Source organism: Bos mutus, chromosome 7 (assembly GCF_027580195.1).
Source record: "Bos mutus isolate GX-2022 chromosome 7, NWIPB_WYAK_1.1, whole genome shotgun sequence".
NCBI lineage: Eukaryota > Metazoa > Chordata > Mammalia > Artiodactyla > Bovidae > Bos > Bos mutus.
The window spans coordinates 99,516,569-99,538,666 of NC_091623.1; the positions used below are offsets into that span (position 1 = coordinate 99,516,569).

The following is a 22,098-nucleotide window of genomic DNA, read 5'->3' on the forward strand; positions in this document are numbered from 1 at the left end:
GTCCAACTAAGGTGCTGCTCATGTGTGGTCTTGGGCAAATGCAAAACTTGAAAGTGGCAACAATACCATGCCTGTTGTTCAAACCCTCTTTCTGGCCTTTCTCTTCAGGGGCATAAGAAACATGAAAGAGGTACTACTGAACTCTTAAACGAAGGGGTAAGGAATATTTTATTCATCTATTTATTCACTCATTGGCTTATATGCTAACTTGTTCCAAAAAATAATTTAAGGAGGCCGATATTATTCAGTGGATTCAGAGGTATAGAGGGGGGCAGCTCCCTGATAACTGTTATATAAAGACAACACTCTGACCTAACAGAACACCTAGAGACAATGGAACCCTAAGGTGGGATGAAAGTACCCCAATGACCCTGATGTTTAATAGGATACCCCTTCCCCAAAAGCTGAAGCTCCCTCTATCCTTTCCTCAACCATATTAATCACCTGCTGCCAGTTGATAGCTGACTCCCTGTCCTTATAAGCATTTTCTTCCCTTTACTGGACACTCTTCATTCCCATCTCCATTGTCGATTCTTATTCACTACTGGTGGAAAATTGGTTCTCAGGTTTTATAAGAAAAACCCTCATTCTTTTTTCCTGTTAGTCTTCAAAAACATAAGAAGCTCTAGAGCAATCTTCAAGTAAGTCTACGTCAAGTCACTCTCAGCCAAACATAATGATTTTCAAGTGACTGCTCTCATAAGACGCTTTTAAAAATATGTTGCGATTTTATTTTTGTTTGTCACAGTGACTGGAGTGGTACTATTGCTATTCAGTGGATAAATACTCTTCAATGCACTACACAATAAAGAAGTGACCCATCCAAAATGCCAAGAGTTGACTTCCCTGATGGTCCAGTGGTTAAGAATCCACTTGCCAATGCAGAGTACGTGGGTTCAATCCCTGCTCCAGGAGGATTCCACATTCTGCAGGGCAGTGGAGCCCATGCACCACAACTACTGAACCAGTGTGCCCTAGACCCCATATTCCACAACAAGAGAAGCCACTGCAAGAGAAGCCTGTGGACCGCAACCAGAGAGTAGCCACCACTTGCCACTACTGGTGAAAGCAGTCAAGACCCAGCACAGCCATCAATAAATAACTAGAATTTAAAAATTTTAAAAACATCTGCTTTAACAATGAACAAACAAAAAACCCAAAATGCCAAACCCAAAATGCCTACTGAGAAACATCTCACCCATAGAGGCAAAGTATTTATTGCATCCAACCCTGCTGCTTCTTCCCATGCCTACCCCAGGTATTGGTAATCAATGAGAGTACACTCCACTGAGTTGGACATGGTTTCAAAATCTTTCTCAACATAGCAATCAAAACATGTTGTGTCCATCAGATTTGGCATGGAAGACAAAATCCATTTGCCATTCTGGCCCTTACTTTTTTAACACAAAGGAAGCCTCACTGTTCTTGAGATGAAGTCTCCATGTGGCACCTGGGTCCTCTTCCATTTCCTTGCCTTGATCATCTATCTGTAACAGAGAAGAAAAAACCTGAAACATATGATAAGCCCATTATCAAGGCTCTACCCCTCAAGTTTGACCTTTAAAGGTAGAACATTTTTCATTCATATAGAAATAAAAATTTGCAGAGTAGAGAGTAACAGTTGGCTTGTTAGAAGTTTACAGGAATGTCATGACCTAGAGCGTCATGACAGCTAGAAGCACAAATGATTCTGGCACCGAGAAGGTTGCAATAACTGATCACACTCCCTCCCCTTTTAATATAAAAGAAGCCTGAATTTTAATTCTGGATACACTAGCTCCACCATCTTCATGATTTCCTGGCTTTCCAAATAAAGTGGTTATTCCTTGTCCAAACACTTTATCTCTTGATTTATTGTTCTGTCATGCAGTGAGCAGTATGAGCTTGGACTTGGCAATATGACCGTTCTCCCAGGTCTTCTAAGGGCACCATCAGCGATGTGAACTCTGTGGCTGGGACTCTGCACCATCCCAACAGATCTGACTGAAGCATCTACAGTTTTGCTCCTTATGCAGTGAGTGAGCTACACCCTCTAGTGGGGAAAACACATGTAGTATATTGAACTTCTTTCGAAGAATAACACCCAAAAGAAAACTCATCTCAGATACTGAATTAAAAAAAAAAAAAAATGGGGTGGGGGGAGGTGGGAGCAAAGTATGGGAGGTGGGGAGGATTTCCATGGCACTTGTACTTGAAAAATCCAGAGAGATCTCTGAATTCAGGCATGGCTCAACCCAGTCTCAAAAATTGTTGCCAGGTGTTTTTTTGGGTCTCCTTTTTTCGATCCATCCATGTTTTCCTTGACATTGTCTTCATTCTCAGGCTTTGACCACTTCACCCATCCCAGAGGTAAACCCTGGCAGCTCCAGAGTTACAATTTCAGTAGAAGAGAACTTTCCTTTCTTAAGACTTCTAGTAAAACATTTGAAGCTTATACATTAGTTGGGATAAGATTGCTGAATCAGATTTTAGGGCCACAAGTGTGCTTTAACTTTTATTGAAATAGACTAAATTACAAGGCACTGCAGGAGCCAGGGGTGAAGCAGCCCTCCTGAATGGACGAGATGAGGATAAAGAACTGTTCTCCAAAGGAACATTAAGGCACTGCTGCTGCTGCTAAGTCGCTTCAGTCATGTCTGACTTTATGCGACCCCATAGACGGCAGCCCACCAGGCTACCCCGTCCCTGGGATTCTCCAGGTAAGAACACTGGAGTGGGTTGCCATTTCCTTCTCCAATGCATGAAAGTGAAAAGTCAAAGTGAAGTCGCTCAGTCGTGTCCGACTCTTCGCGACCCCATGGACTGCAGCCCACCAGGCCCCTCCATCCATGGGATTTTCCAGGCAAGAGTACTGGAGTGGGGTGCCATCGCCTTCTCCACATTAAGGCACTATTGCCAGGAAAATGAAAAAAGTAATTACTTCTGTAAAATTACTTCTGTAAAGAAGTGTACTTCTTTATACTTCTTTACAATTACATGTTGATACTACCCTTTTGGGATTCCACTTTTCCCTCCTCTGAATCTGAGGTTGTCCTCAGGCCTGCCCAAATTTCAATTCCCTGCTATTTTCCTGCCTTTACCACACTTATCTGTATCATAAGTTATGGTACTGCCAGGACCTGAAACACTTTACTATCTTAGTAGAAGGCAAGGAAATATCACCCAGAGAGCTAAACCTTCTGGAAAATACACTTTCATACCCATACAAAATCATTTGATGTGCTGGCCCACAACCATGGGCAGTCTGGTGGCCTCTCAACTTCAAAGAACCCCAGGGCACTTCTGTTCTCACGGTTACTTCTTGCTCCATATCCCTAATTTTGCAGACTTCTTGACATCAGCCCCTCATTTGACCTTTTAATATTATCCACCACTTTGGTGCAGCACTTTGGTGCTTCATTCCTCAAGCATGTTCAAGGCTACTCAGAGTAACATGTTTTCTGAAGGTTTAGGATAATAATCAAGGTTATGGTTTTTCCAGTGATCATGTATGGATGTGAGAGTTGGAGTATAAAGAAAGCTGAGCACCAAAGAATTGATGCTTTTGAACTGTGGTGTTGGAGAAGAGTCTTGAGAGTCCCTTGGACTTCGAGGAGATCCAACCAGTCCCTCCTAAAGGAGATCAGTCCTGGGTGTTCATTGGAAGGACTGACGTTGAAGCTGAAACTCCAGTACTTTGGCCACCTCATGCGAAGAGTTGACTCATTTGAAAAGACCCTGATGTTGGGAAAGGTTGAGGGCAGGAGGAGAAGGGGGCAACTGAGGATGAATTGGTTGTATGGCATCACCGACTCGATGGACATGGGTTTGGGTGAACTCCAGGAGTTGGTGATGGACAGGGAGGCCTGGCGTGCTGCGGTTCATGGGGTCACAAAGAGTCACACACAACTGAGCAACTGAACTGAACTGAGGATAATAGAGGAGGTTAATGGGTAACACAGCGTAGGAAATACTATCAGGAATATTTTTGGTAAAAGTGATGAAATCTAACTGAAACTTATTTTTCTGGGCTCCAAAATCACTGCAGATGGTGACTGCAACCATGAAATTAAAAGATGCTTACTCCTTGGAAGGAAAGTTATGACCAACCTAGATACCATATTCAAAAGCAGAGACATTACTTTGCCAACAAAGGTCCGTCTAGTCAAGGCTATGGTTTTTCCTGTGGTCATGTATGGATGTGAGAGCTGGACTGTGAAGAAGGCTGAGCGCCGAAGAATTGATGCTTTTGAACTGTGGTGTTGGAGAAGACTCTTGAGAGTCCCTTGGACTTCAAGGAAATCCAACCAGTCCATTCTGAAGGAGATCAGCCCTGGGATTTCTTTGGAAGGAATGATGCTAAAGCGGAAACTCCAGTACTTTGGCCACCTCATGTGAAGAGTTGACTCATTGGAAAAGACTCTGATGCTGGGAGGGATTGGGGGCAGGAGGAGAAGGGGACGACAGAGGATGAGATGGCTGGATGGCATCACTGACTCGATGGATGTGAGTCTCAGTGAACTCCGGGAGTTGGTGATGGACAGGGAGGCCTGGCGTGCTGCGATTCATGGGGTCGCAAAGAGTCGGACACAACTGAGGGACTGAACTGAACTGAGCCTAAGTCAAACAAGAAATGGGTGGATTCATGCAATTAAGAGGACCCATGGTCTTAATTCAAGATCAGCAGTATCCCCTGACTTAAGTAACGCAAGGAGTCTTACTGTCCACCTCTGACCTCTGCTAGTCTATGAATTGCACAGAATGCTGGTTTTGTCATCTCCCATACAGATTCCATCTACATGATGATTTAATGCTGTTACCACCCTAGTCATGTGTCCTCATAGCTTGAGAGCCAAAAGGAAAAGGGTTGGGGTGGGAAGAAGGGAAATCATGGGGCTTAGCTACTCCCCATCAATATGCAACTACAATCTGCCAATATGGGGAGTTGAAATTTTTAAGTAATTATAACCACAAAAATATTAAATTTAAGCATAGAAATGAGGAATAAATCACATCTATATTGTAGTTTGGGTTAAGAAATAGTCTACAAATAATTATAATTTAAAATATAGATATTTTAAGAAAATATAACAGTAAAGAATATGATGGATGAATTGTGTGATTCCAATTTGAAATCTTTAACTATTGATTTAAATTTATAATTTTAAGAGAATAAAAATTTTATTAAGTCTGTATTATTTGGCGCTTTGAGAAGTTGTCATTTGCCACATTTATGTTTAACCGAATAGAGCTGTAACATTTGGAAAGAATTTTGTTATAACTGAAGTACTTAAAAGCAAAAATTGAGTACAATTATCCTTTCATTAATTCCTTCATCAACTAAGCTTAACTGTATACCCACCCCCCTATCTGTTTATGTTTGAGAAATTGATTCATCTGGATGTTTGCCTGACTCCCTTGACCAAACTGCAGGAAGAAATATATCCACTTATCATTGTTTGTTTCTTTGCGACTAGTCCAGTGCCTCCCCTGAGAGCAAGCACTCAGAAAATATTTGTTGAATGAATTAATGAACCATGTCAGATTCAAAATACAACCAGCGTTCGAAAACTACACCTGCTTTCTACCTGTTACTTTTGGAATGTAAGGACCATCAGTTTCCATCCCAGTATGAGGCTCATTTGGGTGGGCCCAGTCCTTCAGCACTTTTCATTTCTTTCCTTGTGACAGCTGAATGAGGTTAATTCACCTTCTACTAATCGGGGGGCAACTTGCTCATTTAGTCAAGGTCAGGAGAGTCATAGAGTATGTGAGGGGAAACTGATTCCCGTGTGTCCTATATGCAGCAAAAGGAGACTGAAATGCTAGACTGCAACCAAGGCATACTGGGCCTTGGAATTCCGATCAACAAGAAATAAATGTATGCTTTAAGGTTTAAAGTTTAAGAAAAAATGAGCCATTGACACATTCCTTGTGTGCTTTAAGAAAATTAATCAGATTGTTATTTGGAGGAAAAATTACAAGACTGCACAGGAGGAATATGGATTTTGAAGTAAGATAGCTAAAATTTCACAGTGATTCTCTTTATTTGCTAGCTGTGTGAACTTTAGCAAAATACTTAACCTCTCTGAACCTGAGTTACGTTACCTGTAAGATGGGGTAAACAACACTTACCTCACAGAATTCATAGGGATTAAACATAATGATGTATTTAAAATGACTGGTAGAGAGACATTGAGATTAAACAATGAAAAAACAAAACATTAAGAATTTGCAAGTGAGATACTAGAGCCAGGATGATGAGACAGAGAGACCTAATTAAGAAGTAGTTTGGACTCTATGGGAGAGGGAGTGGGTGGGAAGATTTGGGAGAATGGCATTGAAACATGTAAAATATCATGTATGAAACGAGAAGCCAGTCCAGGTTCGATGCAGGATACTGGCTGCTTGGGGCTAGTGCACTGGGACGACCCAGAGGGATGGTATGGGGAGGGAGGAGGGAGGAGGGTTCAGGATGGGGAACACATGTATACCTGTGGCGGATGCATTTTGATATTTGGCAAAACTAATACAATTATGTAAAGTTTAAAAATAAAATAAAATTTAAAAAAAAGAAAAAGAAGTAGTGACACAAGCTTGTGGGGGAAGGAAAAGTGAGCTGAACTGGGTGTTTGTAATTACTATTTCAAGCACAGCTGCACAGAGCCTGGACTCTGTTCTCTGTACTGCTCGGGTATCCTGACATTCCACTGGGCCAGGGGTTCCCAAACTTCACTTAAGTGTTCTTTGTAGATGTCTCCCAGATTGCTTAGGAGCAGAAACTGCTACATAGTCATCTCTGCAGCCCTAACAGTCTAACAATATTCTCAGGCCCCACACAGCCTTTTAGTAAATGCTGGCTCACGGTAAATAGTTCTTGGCATTTCAAACATCTCTTGTTATAAAAAATATCTTCTTTACTCTCACATCTCTAGAGAGCTGGCTAAAAGATCAGCACTCAATGCAGTTGACAGGGAAAACACAGTAAGACTTTATTACTTAAACTTTTTGAGCTTCTGAAGTTTCTAAATCTATTCACTTTCTTGAGATGTAACCTTGAACAGTATGGTCCAAATTAAAAATGAAATAAACGGCCTTATTTATTTATGCTCACTTAGGCCTCATGTTGGGAGAAGGCAATGGCACCCCACTCCAGTTCTGTTGCCCGGAAAATCCCATGGATGGAGGAGCCTGGTAGGTTGCAGTCCATGGGGTCGCTAAGAGTCAGACTTGACTGAGCGACTTCACTTTCACTTTCCACTTTCATGCATTGGAGAAGGAAATGGCAACCCACTCCAGTGTTCTTGCCTGGAGAATCCCAGGGATGGAGAATCCTGGTAGGCTGCAGTCCATGGGGTCGCACAGAGTCAGACACGACTGAAGCGACTTAGCAGCAGTAGCAGGCCTTATGTTTATAAAAGCTACCCATGAAACTTTTTCTTTTCTCCTTTTGTGTATGTGTGTGTCCCCGCATGTGCACACGCCTAATCTACCACCTTGTGTTTGGTTTTGATAGTGCAATTCACTAAGCATACACCTACTTACAACATCCTTTCACAGTATTTCCTTATGTAACTTGGAAAATTTTAAGATGCTTTGAAAGTGAACTTCAGAAAAACCACATGCTAAGAATTCAGTCCTTGAAACTTCAAACACTGCTGAGAAAAAAGGGAAAAGAAGAGCCTCTGAACAATCAAATAGTAACAGCTAACTTTTTCATAATATTTGCTATGTGCTTATTTAACTTATATGCAGAGTACATCATGAGAAATGTTGGGCTGGAAGAAGCACAAGCTGGAATCAAGATTGCCGGGAGAAATATCAATAACCTCAGATATGCAGATGACACCACCCTTATGGCAGAAAGTGAAGAGGAACTAAAAAGCCTCTTGATGAAAGTGAAAGTGGAGAGTGAAAAAGTTGGCTTAAAGCTCAACATTCAGAAAACGAAGATCATGGCATCTGGTCCCATCACTTCACGGGAAATAGATGGGGAAACAGTGGAAACAGTGTCAGACTTCATCTTTGTGGGCTCCAAAATCACTGCAGATGGTGATTGCAGCCATGAAATTAAAAGACGCTTACTCCTTGGCAGGAAAGTTATGACCAACCTAGATAATATATTGAAAAGCAGAGACATTTCTTTGCCAACAAAGGTCCGTTTAGTCAAGGCTATGGTTTTTCCAGTGGTCATATATGGATGTGAGAGTTGGACTGTGAAGAAAGCTGAGTGCCAAAGAATTGATGCTTTTGAACTGTGGTGTTGGAGAAGACTCTTGAGAGTCCCTTGGACTGCAAGAAGATCCAACCAGTCCATTCTGAAGGAGATCGGTCCTGGGTGTTCTTTGGAAGGAATGATGCTAAAGCTGAAACTCCAGTACTTTGGCCACCTCACACAAAGAGTTGACTCATTGGAAAAGACCCTGATACTGGGAGGGATTGGGGGCAGGAGGAAAAGGGGATGACAGAGGATGAGATGGCTGGATGGCATCACCGACTCGATGCACATGAGTTTGGGTGAACTCCAGGAGTTGGTGATGGACAGGGAGGCCTGTCATGCTGCGATTCATGGGGTCACAAAGAGTTGGACATGACTGTGTGACTGAACTGAACTGAGGCACTCTTCTTAGTGGATTACGAACATTATCTCACAAAAAAAAAGAAAGAAAGGCCGTTGAGAAATTGGAACCCTTGTGCACTGTTGCTGAGAATGTAAAATGGTGTAACTACTATGGAAAAATTAAAAATGGAATTTCTATATGATATAACCATCCCACTTTGGGATATATATCAAAATAATGGAAAGAAAGAAAAGACACCTGCACACTAATATTCATTGAAGAATTATTCACAATGTCTATTTACAACAGACATGTGGGAAGCAATCCAAATGTCAGTTGATGGATGAATGAACAAGCAAAATATGATATATGCATACAACGTAATATAACTCAGTCTTAAAAAGGAAAAAAAATCTGACACATGCTGCAGCATAGCTGAACCTTGAAAATATTATGCTAAGTGGAAAAAAACAAACAAAAAGGACATACTGTATGAGCCTACTTATATGGGTACAGAGAGAGAGTAGAATGGTGGTTGCCAGGGGCTGGGCTGCAGCAGGTGGGAATTGTTTAGGACAAATGGAAGGGAAGATGAAAAAAATCTGGTGGTGGATGGTGATGTAGTCACATAACAATGTAAATAGTCTTAATGCCAATGAATTAATGCCACTGTACACTCAAAATTGGTTAAAAATACTAAATTTTTTTACATATATTTTGGTGGTGGTGATCTAGTTCCTGAGTCGTGTCTGACTCTGGGGACCCCATGGACTGAATGGAGCCCACCAGGTTCCTCTGTCCATAGGATTTCCCAGGCAAGAATATTAGAGTGGGTTGCCATTTCCTTCCCTAAGGGATCTTCCAGATCCAGGGGTGGAACCTGTGACTCCCGCATTGGCTGGTGCATTCTTTACCACTCAGTCACCAGGGAAGCCATGTATATTTTACAATTAAAAATAAATCATGTAAGGAATCACTAAGGTACACCCTCAAGACTGTACTGGTGGGGCTACTAGCCTTCCTTTTTGAAGCCTGTGCTAATAAAATCTACATCTCTCTCCCCCACCAAAAAACAGTTAAAGATGGACCCTCAATCTTTAGCTACTCATTAAATTAAGAGGTGGAATCTTACCCTTCTCATTTTGAATCTGGGTGGCTTCCTTGACCAACAGAATGTGACAGAAATGACTTCTGGGACTCCCAAGGCTGAATCATTTGAAGTCCTGTCCTTGAGTTTCCTCCTGTACTGCTTGGAACAGCTCACTTTCTACTCTATTTCTGAGTGCTCGCTATCATAACCCAGCACTCTGCTGTGAGAAATCCAAACCAGAAGGATAAAGCATGTGTAGGTACTCTGACAGATAGTTTAAGCTGAGGCCCTAGAGGGCTTGCAGACTAAATTGTCCATGATGCAACTTCCATTTGAATTTGCAGTGAAAAGTCTCAGCCGACATTTAACATCAAATGCATGTAACCCCAATTTACAACTGCCCAACTGAACCCAGTCAACTCCCAGAATCCTAACAAATTATGGTTAGCCACTAAATTCTGCGGTGGTTTTGTATGTACTTACCATAACGACATCCCTTTTTTCCTAACAAACCCGAAGCTTAGAGTTGACATCTCAAGGTCACAGAATGAGTACTCACTCTGTGGTTGCTTGAACCCACAGATGTGGACTGCAGTAGGGAAGGCCTACTGTAAACTTACACTCAAATTTTTGACCCCTAACCCCAGAGTTGATCAAGGGTCACCCATATTTAGGGGCAAGGCATTTGGAAGGCAAAAAAATTTGGTTTCAGTCTAGCTGTGTGACACTGCGCAGTTATCTCTGCAGACATACAATGGTTCGTGTCATTTCGGTTAAAGACTGTTGCGGTCATGGAGCCATCAGTCACTGCAGCTGTGCCTAAAGGTGCATCCTACCGAGATTCAGTTCGGAGAAAAACAGGATTATAGACCCTAGAAACCTAAGGTACATATCAAGAGAATGACTTCATAAAGCCCAGATTCACATATTACCTCATACATAAAAAAGAGCTAAATTCATTAATTTGACATTTTGTTTCTTTAACGAGAAGTAATATTTTCACGTTCAACTACCTGCTTTTTTTCTTTTTCAAACTCCTACACATCTGCATGCCTTACCTCTTCACAACAGTCACTCGCAGACATCTGAGAGGCCATCTCCACAGCTAGCTTAAGTCCTCAGCCAGTGCGCTGAATAAAAAGTAATTCCCTAATTCTAGGCTGTGGGGTTTTTTTGGTTTGTTTTCTTTTTTTTCAGTCCACACCCTCTCTGAAGGTAGTTTTTGTAAGGAAAAAAACGGGTCAAATTAACTCCTACCAATACGTCACGGTCGTGGCGAGTGTTTAATTAGACAAAGATGAGGAAATCCTTTGGAAACTATAAAATACTGTAAAGTACGTACATACACAATGTCCCAAATGTAGAGAAAAGCAGACTTAACATTGACGTTTTTACCCCACCTCACCCTCGCCAAAAAAAGTTTTTCTGTTTTTCAGGTAAGTAAGTTTTGGAAAAAAGTCTCTACCGGAATTTAGCTACTTTGCAACCGAAAAACGCGAAACCCTGAAAAGTGCACCAAAGCCACCTAGAAGCAAACCGCAGAACCTGGACTATTTATCCGGCGGCAGACGCTACACACTTCGGGCGTGGTAACGCTGTCACGTGAATGAAGGACTTGCCGCGAGTTTACCCAAAAGCCACGCTTAACATGGCTGCCAGGCCTGGACGCCCGAGCCTCACATCCAACATGGGCACAGGGAATGGGCCAAGCCCCGGATGCCAACATTCCGGAAGTGCCCGAGGGGCGGCGGAAGCGGAAGTGTCCCGGCGGTGGGGTCCGCGGGAAGTGTTTGTCGCGTTTCTCCCTCCCCTTTCACCAGTACAACAAACGGAGGGCTGGCATAGGTGAGGCGGCGGCCGGGTTGGCATGGGGCGGGCGGCGAACTACAGAGCCCGGGGTGCGTACAGCGGGTGGAGGCGGCTGGATCGGGCTCTAGGGCCCTCGACCGGTTGGGCTCTCGGTCTCCGGCCCTTTTCGGGCCTAGAGCTCCTCGAAAAGCCGGGATTGGGTTTGTAGTAGATTGGGTTTGTAGTGGTTGGTCTTCGAGGCCCTGGTGGCGGCGTTTGCCACCTTGCCTGAACTTTGCCCAAGATCCCGGCATATAGCACTTTCTATGAATCTCGATTTCCTGAACAAAATGAGAGTTTTGGCCCGGCTACCTTCTGGGACCCCGTCGTACTCTGGGCGTCACAAATTCCACGATTTTAATGTTAAGTCAGTGTTTTAACCTGTGAATTAAAGCCTGTAGTCAGCTTACTGAGGGGATTATCCGAGCAGGAGGCGGTGAATACATCTGTGAGAGGCGGCCAACCGGGGGATAGGGAGCCCGGAGTTCTAGTGTTACCTCGTCCACCGACTCACTCTGACCTTGCCCATTTCCATTACCCTCTCTGTGGCACGGCTTACATATCTGTAAAATGAGGGTGTTGGGTGCGTTTCATGCCCCTCCGAACTCAAAAGTCAGAATCTCAACTCTCTTTTAAGGACACTTTCCTTAGAAACACGCCTGAAAGCATCTCTTTTTTTTTTTTGGGTAACCAGAAGATGATTTATCAGAGGTGTCTACCATATTTGTTTCCAGACACCAAGCCAACCAAGGGCACCTGGGCAGTTAGGAAGCTTGCTGTGTTTCCTGTGCTCTGAAAAGCTCTGTCCTGAAGACTGTTTTTTGAACCTATATCAGCAGTGTAAAACACGCAAATGTGAAAAACAGACCTTTGTCTTAAAACTGCTCTTAAATTGCTGATTTACTTACTTTGGGCAAATACCTTCCTTTCTCTCGACTGGAGATTTCTCATCAGACAAATGAATTAGTTAGATTAGGTCACAGGTTCTTAATCCCTTTTCTCATACTCTGCAGGCTGAGCGGTAAAGAACGCTCCTGCCAATGCAGGAAACGCAGATTGGATCCCTTGGTCAGAAATATCCCTAGGAGAAGGAAATGGCAACCCACTGCAGTATTCTTTCTTGCCTGGGAAATCCCATGGACAGAGGAGCATTGCAGGCTACAGTCCATGGGGTCACAAAGAGTCCGGCAGGACTTAGTGACTAAACAACAAAACAACAACTGCACAAATGAATAAAATAATAACTATAGATCCATGGTTTTCTGGGGGAGGGGAAAGGTGAGATATGGAGGGTACATATTATGTAGCCATATAGATAGAAAAATCTGTGTTTCTAATTTTTAAATCTCATTTTTGACAATTACTGGTCTAGGTTGTTATCACCAGGGCTCTTTCTCTTTAAAATTTGTCATGCTGTGATTCGTATGTCCTCTTTGCGTAAACTTTTGTGTGTGTTTGTTTAAATGACTGTGTCCCTGGAGGTATACTCTTTAGTTAAAAAAAAGATACTAAGATATAGAAAAGAAGAAAAAGGAAAAGCCAGATTATAGTAAAGTGACATAGTGAAATAAAACTGGACTTGAGTTAAAGATACAGACAGCACCGGTACTGGTACCTTGTTACAGCACTGATACTTTCTGGCAAGCCAGCTTACCTCTCTGGTTCTCACTTTCCTTATTTGGAAAATGAAAGATTCGACTGGATGATTCCTAGATATTTTCAGCACTGTAATTCTGTTTTTCTTATTTGTTTGTTTTTTATCTGAGCAGCTTGGTGGATATGGTGCAGCATTTCTTTAGGCAGGAGAGGCTGTTCTAGGTGGTAGACGGAAGATCTGTGAGGAATGGTGTCAGATTAAGTGACATACAATATTACTTTGATATGAGCAAACTGAAGCAAAACAACAACTAAAGAAAGGTGTTAGAAACCTAAGGGGCAGAGGAGCCCTTGACGGTGGAGCTTCAGTGGGAGGAAAGGCTTTGCCGTCTATGGGGTCACATAGAGTCGGACACAACTGAAGCGACTTAGCAGCAGCAGCAGCACCTAGTAGGCAATAAAAAAATAATCAAGTGAGGGGATGGTTGGATGGATGGACAGATTGATAATAGCAAGTTTTAAAAAAGGAGTTTCTCCAAAAAATTGTTATTAATTAGATACAGAATGGGAAATTGATTCAGTATTGTGAAAGTCTGAAAAAGCAGAGGTCCCTAAGTTTTCTAATTAATTGTAAGATAAGTCAGTTTATCTCTTCCTTATAAAGTACGTTAGTAAGAGACAAACATGTACCTTGGAGGGTCCAGTGTGACCTGAGGAAGAGAGTAATTAGAATAAGAGAGATGGAAGAGGATGTTGACAAGATGGAACAGGTATAAGAAGATTTCTAAATTGGACATTTAGGGAGTAAAGGAGTGGACTTATGTAGGACTTTTTATAGGTATCAATGATAGAATTGTGTACAATAAGTGTTAAAACTTCTCTAATGGGAATAGAGAATAAAAAGGGAAATGATGTTTGCAAGCAAGGAAATGTTGGTGCTCCTCAGCAAGTGGTAGAAATAGCCTTGAGGGTTAAGGTTTAAAAGAGAGGGATAAACTTGGGAGCAACCAGAGTGAATTAAATTAGTAGAGGATAGGTAGTCTAGTTTGGGATAGAGGGAAACTTGAACTGGCAGGTTGCAAGGAACGAAGCAGCCTAAGAAACTGTGTTAATGAAAAGGACCTTCCTTCCCTTGTCGAGTTTCTCAAATTTAAAGAATACTCAGAAACAACTCAGACTTATCGTTAGTTAGAATGTACTTGGATCACTAGAACAAAAACGACGCTTCCTTCGGCTAAAGTCTGCTACACAGCTTTTACAGGATGACTGTAGAGACCCAGGGCTTCTGTAGGCTATTGTGTAGGAATCAAATTAGATGGACCACGGGCTCTAATTTGTGAAGGAGGGTGTGGTCAGCAGTTTTATCACAGCATCAAGAAGTGCGTCTCCAAGCACTGGGGCATAGTTCTGGAATGCGGCAGGCAGCTGAGGTGCAGAGGACTGCCTTGATGACAGGTTATACAGTGTAGGCTGAAAAATCTGAATCCCAGCATAAACTCTGACGCTTAATATATGCCCTTGGAAAGTGACTTACACCCGCTGGTTCTGTTTGTCCATCTAAAAATTGAGGAACCAAGTTTGGATAGCATCCTGTTAAAGAGCTTGCGTGTCGCTGTGAAGCCCCTGAAAGTATTTGAGTCTCAAAGTGTTTTGTTTTTTTCTTTGGGGGATGTACAACTGTTGTCATAGTCCCGAATGGGTTTATGATCCACAAAAAATTAAGAACTGTGTGACTAATCTCTGAGGGACCCTTCACCTTTTAACTTTCCTTGAAAATGAGTTTTGTCATTGAATGACATTTCTTAGAGGTTTAGAGTCTTAGCCTCCAGAACTTGTGTGCGTGTGCTCAGTTGTGACTGACTCTTCCACCTAGGGGCTGCATGCGACCCCATGGACTGCAGCCTGCCAGACTCCTCTGTCCATGGGATTTTCCAGGCAAGAATACAAGAGCGGGTTGCCATTTCCTACTCCGGGGATCTTCCCGGCCCACAGATCAAACCCGAATCTCTTGTGTCTCCTGCATTAGCAGGTAGATTCTTTACCACTGTGCCACCTGGGAATCCTCCCCAAATAACACCTGTTGCTGCAAATAATAGTCTCTATATATTTGTACTCGTTATTTATACTCACCTTTTCTTACCCTCCATAACTCCTCTGCTAAACTTTTCCTATGTGTCATCTTTATCTACTGCTGATAACTGGAATTTCCCTCTTTTCCCCTTTCAGCCTATTGCTGTTTTGGACCGCTCCTACGTTGCTGAGTTTCTCAAGTGACAAGTGGTGATATTTTGGAGAGAAGGGTAGGAGGAAACCAAGACATAGAAGGCTAGTCATCGTAGTTTTCTGCTGTCACCTGCTTTTATCCTTCATTCCACTGAAAGACAAGCAGCAGAGAGAGAGAGTGCACATATAAGAGACTTCATCATCACTAGGTCTCTATGTCTTTCATAGTGTTTTCTTCTCAAACAGGGATACCAGACCCATGTACTCAGTGCTTAGGATTAAATGCTCTCAGCATAGTCTAGTCATGTATTTCACTCAAGTGATGATGAAGCCAGCTTCAGTTGAAACAGTTGTGTGGGGTGTTTTGGTTGTTGTTGTTTGTTTTCAGTAAAGTTTGAGTGGTGGTGAGGGAAAAGAATTGAGTCTTTGAAGAAGTCTTTAATGTCCTTAAACTGCCAGGAGCACTACTGGGACTGGAGAGGACTTGGCAATTTCCCCTAGGTATGGGTCCTGAGCTTTAAGCCCCTAGGTGTTCATCTCCACCAGTCCCTTCCCCACTGAAGGTTTGTAGCAGGGGCATCACTACTCCACTTGCTGACAAATAAGTAGCTCTGTGACCAAGTTTTCAATTCTAGACTTGATATGGGAACTATATATACAATTTCACCTAAAGTTTTGTTACAGTCCTACTAACTTAGGATCTTTGGTAGTTAGTGTTAATGCATATTAGGTTAAATGGATCTTTGTGGGCTTGCTGGAGACCTAACCTGACCTTTCTATAATGTATAATGTCATATCTGAGTAAATATTTTTCTGAGTTCTAAACGAGGGAAATTATATAAACTCTGTGATATTTAAGGAGCAGTCTATTTGTTTAAAACTTCAAGTGTATGTTGTGCACTGGAGCTACCAAATCTGATTCACACAAAACCTCAGTATTGCAAAATAAGGAGCGATAAAAAGTGGAATCATAAGATGAGGGTAGCAGATCTACACCACTTAGTAAAAGGAGGATGAAGAGCCAAGAAAGATTTTTACTTAAAGGATGAAGTCAAGAACATGGTATCCATGCATGATTAGAGTTAGCAAAGGTGAGGGTGTAAAGGGTGATCAGATCAGATCAGTCGCTCAGTCGTGTCAGACTCTTTGCAACCCCATGAATCACAGCACGCCAGGCCTCCCTGTCCATCACCAACTCCCGGAGTTCACTCAGACTCAACGTCCATCGAGTCAGTGATGCCATCCAGCCATCTCATCCTCTGTCGTCCGCTTCTCCTCCTGCCCCCAATCCCTCCCAGCATCAGAGTCTTTTCCAATGAGTCAAGTCTTCGCATGAGGTGGCCAAAGTACTGGAGTTTCAGCTTTAGCATCATTCCTTCCAAAGAAATCCCAGGGCTGATCTTCAGAATGGACTGGTTGAATCTCCTTGCAGTCCAAGGGACTCTCAAGAGTCTTCTCCAATACCACAGTTCAAAAGCATCAATTCTTCAGCGCTCAGCCTTCTTCACAGTCCAACTCTCACATCCATACATGCAGGTGCTAAATAACATAACTGGAGAATTAATCCATGGTTGGATGGGTCTGTACTGATTAATAGTCTTGTCACCGTGTTTGAATGCCTCAGGGGTAGCTATTTTGTGTTCTTACTGGAGTGTGATTATATTTTTGCCAGGGTTACAGGCTTGTTGCTGAGATCGTTGAGTGCTGTGGTGGCAAATAGAATGCTCATAGGAGCATGAAATGGTTCTTAGCAGCTTTGCTGCTGAACACATATGGAAGAATGGAAAGATGATGGATAGTTACACATTAGATGTATGATTTACTACGAACGAGGACTTGTCATCACCCGGTGGCAGGAGATTGAGATTCTTTTCCTTTTCCTGGCAGAGACATAATCAGTAAAATACTATCCAAGTTGCTATGGGAGAAGCATATGTTAGTGAAGTATTACAGGGACCTCAGAAGAGAAGTTTTAGTAGGAGACGTTTTCTCAGAGAACCTAACGTTTAAACTAGATTTTGAATAATGCCTTTAGAATAATGCCTTTCTAGCAAAAAGAAAAAGAAAGGGGAAGGAAGGACTTTATAGCTGGAGTTAGTGCTTATTAGGAATAAAAGATGAATGTTAAATAAATGCATGAACTGAGATTGGTGTGGCTGGAATGAGCAAGTGGTAAAAGTGAAAGATGAGATTGGAAAGGTGCTTGATCAGATTGGAAAGACTTTATACTCTGGAAACTAGGATTTCTTGTAGGCTGATTTGGTTTCTGTTTGATCATGTGTATATATTTCTTTAAAAACAAATTCAGTGAACTGTAGCTCATGTACCTACTCTGTAGAATTCCTTCAAGCCATAGTACTAAGTTCATTTTAATATTAATCCATCCACAATTCTAAAAATTTATTTCTTTGGTTTTCCAGGCCATAGCTGATTAGAAGCAGCAAATTAAGAGGTTTGTGTGTGTGCTTGGGTGGAGTGCAGAGAGAAGCAAGCATGCTGACACCTGCCATAATTCACAGTGCATAGCCATTCAGTGAGAGAAGAAGAGACCAGAGCATACACACACATGCACACACAAAAATACAAGAATTCACTTAGCCTTGTAGCTTTCTCCCATTGCTGAAGCAAAGGAACCCCAGGAACTCCATATGGTTCACTAATCCCTGAGAATATATTGCAGAATATCATGTATATTCATATTGATCACTTCAGGTCATCAAGAAAAGGGGATGCTTTTATTGACTCATCTCTGTAAGAAAATGGAAGCACGTGGTCCACTTCAGAAACTTTTGGTATACCAATATAATTAAGAAAAAACACTGGTGCATAAAAGGGAGCAATCCCTGTAAATGAGAGACTGACAGATTTGCAGCAGCAATTCTTTGCATCACTGTAACATGATTAAGTTTAAGCTCTGAACTCTAGAGTTCTCTCACTTTGAGTGCAGCTAATTTTTCAGAATTTTACCAGAGATAATTCATAATACTATTTAAATGACACTATTATTCTTGTCCGGGGGGTTCTATGGACAGAGAAGTCTGGTGGGCTGCAGTCCAGCGGGGTCACAAGAGACCACATGGACGTGACTGAGCACAGCACAGTCAATATTCAGTAATAGAAGAACAGTTCAGTAAATTTTGCTATATATTCACTTTCTATTCAAATTCAGTTACTAAAAAATAGGATTTTAATAGCACAGGAAATTTTTCTCATGTTGAGTGATTATTTTACATGAACAGGTAAGTGAAGTGAAGTTGCTCAGTCGTGTCTGACTCTTTGCGACTCCATGGACGGTAGTCTGCACCAGGCTCCTCCGTCCATGGGATTTTCTAGGCAAGAGTACTGGAGTGGGTTGCCATTTCCTTCTCCAGGGAATCTTCCGACCCAGGGATCGAACCCAGGCCTCCCGCATTGTAGACAGACGCTTTACCGTCTGAGTCACCAGGGAACAAGTAAAACTATATATATATATGAGCTCAACCAGGTTAAAACATGCACAGAAAAAACGATTAGAAGGAAATACACCAGTTGCCTTGAGTGGTGTAACTTTTCTACATCTTTATACTTTTCTGTACTTTACAGACTTTCTATAATGAGCACACAGTAACTTTATAATCAGAAAATAATAAAGATTTTATATATTAAAAAAAAGGACACTTTTCACATAGTTCTCTCTTAACCTAACCTACAAAATAAAACAAACCTCTAGGCGGAAGTTCACTCATCTGACTTTTCTCTTTTCCCCCACTGTGTTCTTCCTCCTTTGTCCCTTGCATCACCTCCTCCTTCCCTCAAACAAACCATACATGCATTTAATACAAAAGTGAATTAACTTCTGCTCCTTAATATTTATGGGAGAGAGAGAGGAGAAGGGTAGTTTTATTCTTCTTCTGAAGTTGCATATAAAATTAAGCAGTTTTTTTGGGGTTTTGTTTTTTGTGGAAAAGGTTATTATTTTTTAATTAAGTTCTTAAAGGGATATGTGACCCGCTGGTGGAATTGGATCCCCTCACTGTTACTGGTGGGAGAATTTAAACAGTGGTTCCAAGTTCATAGAAATAATCTGGGCTGACCCAGGACTAGAATCTAAGAGTCTTCTACTTTCTGCTGTTAAGGGCAATCCTAGAATCATAAGCACCTGTATCTAGTTTAATGATCTTACCTTACACATGTGGAGAAATTGAGTGAATTAGCTAGGAAGCAACAGTACAAATAGAATTCAAGACTCCCTACTCTTTGGATTTTTGCTCATTCTAAATAATTAGTTTTTAACCTTTACTTCTCTTCAGAAAAAAAGATACTCTGTGCCTTTTGTGTAATATTTTTGTTAATTTGAATGTAGCCTGTATCATTGTAATAGCACCACTGTCGTGTGTCTGTATTCTAGAATAGACATTGTTTTATCTGTGTTTTATAAGGATAATTTCTGTCTGGGTTTGGCATGTTTTAGTCTCCTCTAATCACTGGTTGCTTTCAGGTGCTTTGAAATCAAGTAACCAAGAGGGGAGATTTGCTCTTTGATCCTGGAGATAACACAGCAATGGGTCCACGAAAGAAAAGTGTTAAAACGTGTCTCGTGAATAATGAAATTCCTGAGGAAGCAGTATCCGATGAAACAAAGGACTATATGAATCAACTTTCACATGAAGTGCTTTGCCATATTTTTAGGTAAGGTTTTGTTTGGTTGATTTTCACCTACCTGGAATTTATAGGTAGAAGCAAATCCTAGAGCTGTCTGTCCAGTATGGTAGTCACTACCTACATGTGGTGTTTAAATTACAGATCTGGTGTGGCTAGTGGCTACTGTATAGGATGGCACAGACAGTGAAGAACGTTCCTTTGTTGCAGAAAGTTCTGTTGGGCAGAAATTATCTAGATGGTTAACATTCCAGGCTTCTTAGAATTCCTATTGACTGATAGACTTGTTGACTTTTATTATTACAGTACCATTTGTGTACAGCATAAGACAGTGTTTCTGACTTTTTGATTACAGTCCACAGTAAGAAACAACATTTTGCTCAGTGTGCACATATATGTAAGTAAATGGAAAAAAAAGTTTTGTGAAATAATAACCACTATATGCAGTGTACACATTAAGATTGTTTTGACAAATTTTTTTCCAAACCTTTTTTAAAAATTATATTTTTATCTAAACTGTACTTAACAACTGTTACAAAAACCAGAAACAAATCCAAAAAGACAACCAAAAAACTCTGTCATCATAATTTCTCCTGCTCTGTTCTTCTTAACATATTTTGTCTCTGGAATGAGAGACCAAAGTTTGACTCTTGAGTCTCATTTGCTAGCTGTGGACCAATGATAGATATAAAGATGTTATTATGAGGATTCAGTGAGATAATTATTTTTTTTAATTTGTTTATTTTTTAATTGAAGGATAATTGCTTTACAGAATTTTGTTTTCTGTCAAACATCAACATGAATCAGCCGTGGATATATGTATGTCCCCTCTCTCTTGAACCTCCGTCCCATCTGAGATAATTTTTTAAAGCACTTTATACACTGCATGACACAAATACTTGGCAAATGTTAGTGATTATGACTGTGTTGTTCCTTTTTTTCATATTACTACATGGCCTTTATCATTTCAGTCACTGCTTTCTATTCTACTATGATATAATTACCTTTATTCTTATATTTCATCTGGATTACTTCTAATTTTTCTCTTAAATAATGCAATTAACTTCTCTAAACATTTGAATTTTCGATTATTTTAGATTATTTACTTAGGGGAAATTTCCACATATGAAATTCCTAGAAAGGTTTTCAATTTATAAAAAATTATTAAATATTTGCAGATTATATAAAATAGTGATAGAGTTACTTTGGGGAACCATTAGGCACTTTATTTTTTTTTTTCAGTATAAATTTGCCTCAGTCTTTGTCTTCTGCAGTTTGTTATTCTGTCAGTGTAGTTTTTGTTCAGTTCTGTCTGGTAATAGAAGGCCCAATTAATAAACCTTTAAAAAAAAAAAGAAAATAGCAAGATGATACTAAAGTTAATCTGGCAGGAAAAATCCTGTAGCCAAAATTTTCCAGAAATAGCCTGACCCTGACAGATGTTCAAATGTATTCTAAATTATAAAATAATTAAAGATTTGGTATGGGAGAAGATAGCCAGCCAGTTGGGTAAAACAGACTCCATATATGGGCTCCATATGTGGATTCAAATATATGTGGGGATCCAGTTTATGACAGACTAGGTATTCACGTCAGTGAAGAAAAGCTGAGTGGATTATTCAGTGATGATGTCACAGCCTAAAAACTATTTGAAGAAAATAATAAAACATGTTCTTATCTCTCTGACAACTGTATTCTTTTTTAAAAAATTAATTTATTTATTTTAATTGGAAGCTAATTACTTTACAATATTGTGGTTTTTGCTATACATTGACATGAATCAGCCATGGGTGTACGTGCTGACAACTGTATTCTAAATGTTTCACTGAATTAAACAATGAAACTATTAAAATTCTAGAGGAGAGCATAGGTAAATAGGGATTTGTGTTTGTTGTTTGTTGACTAATGGTAGGACATATTATGAACAAATTTGATCATATTTTAAATTGATAGTGGATTCGATTTTAGAGTTCAAACACAAAATGGCAGTAGAAGGAGTGGAATCAAGGATGTACCCTAGTTATTTGATCATATTATAAATTGATAGTGGATTTGATTTTGCAGTTCAAACAGGATATGGCAGTAGAAGGAGTGGAATCAAGTAGAAGGATGTACCCTAGTTTTTATGAAAAAAACATGCAGCAGATTGGCAGAATGTAGTGA

The 22,098-nt window shown here is 40.8% G+C and overlaps 1 protein-coding gene and 1 non-coding gene across 7 annotated transcripts in view; one reads left to right on the top strand and one right to left on the bottom strand.

Annotated features, from left to right (window-relative positions):
- The window catches only part of LOC102270211 (uncharacterized), a 162,024-nt gene extending 150,844 nt beyond the window's left edge, over nt 1-11,180 (bottom strand). The window contains exons 1-2 of the transcript XR_011464925.1: nt 10,689-11,180; nt 1,396-1,487 (exon numbers count right to left, since the gene is read on the bottom strand). This is a non-coding gene — a transcript (uncharacterized protein). The remainder of the gene's footprint in view (nt 1-1,395; nt 1,488-10,688) is intronic.
- Nucleotides 11,181-11,348: 168 nt separating this feature from the next.
- FBXO38 (F-box protein 38) overlaps nt 11,349-22,098 on the top strand; it is a 65,104-nt gene continuing 54,354 nt past the window's right edge. For 3 of the 6 annotated variants that reach the window (XM_070374574.1, XM_005902574.2, XM_005902575.2), the window contains exons 1-2: nt 11,349-11,475; nt 19,775-19,965. In XM_070374574.1, the coding sequence (XP_070230675.1) occupies nt 19,838-19,965 (128 nt within the window). In that variant the 5' untranslated portion in view covers nt 11,349-11,475; nt 19,775-19,837. Of the gene's footprint in view, nt 11,476-15,300; nt 15,507-19,774; nt 19,966-22,098 lie in introns of those variants that run through there. The other 3 variants (XM_014480392.2, XM_070374575.1, XM_070374576.1) reach the window with 3 other exon arrangements.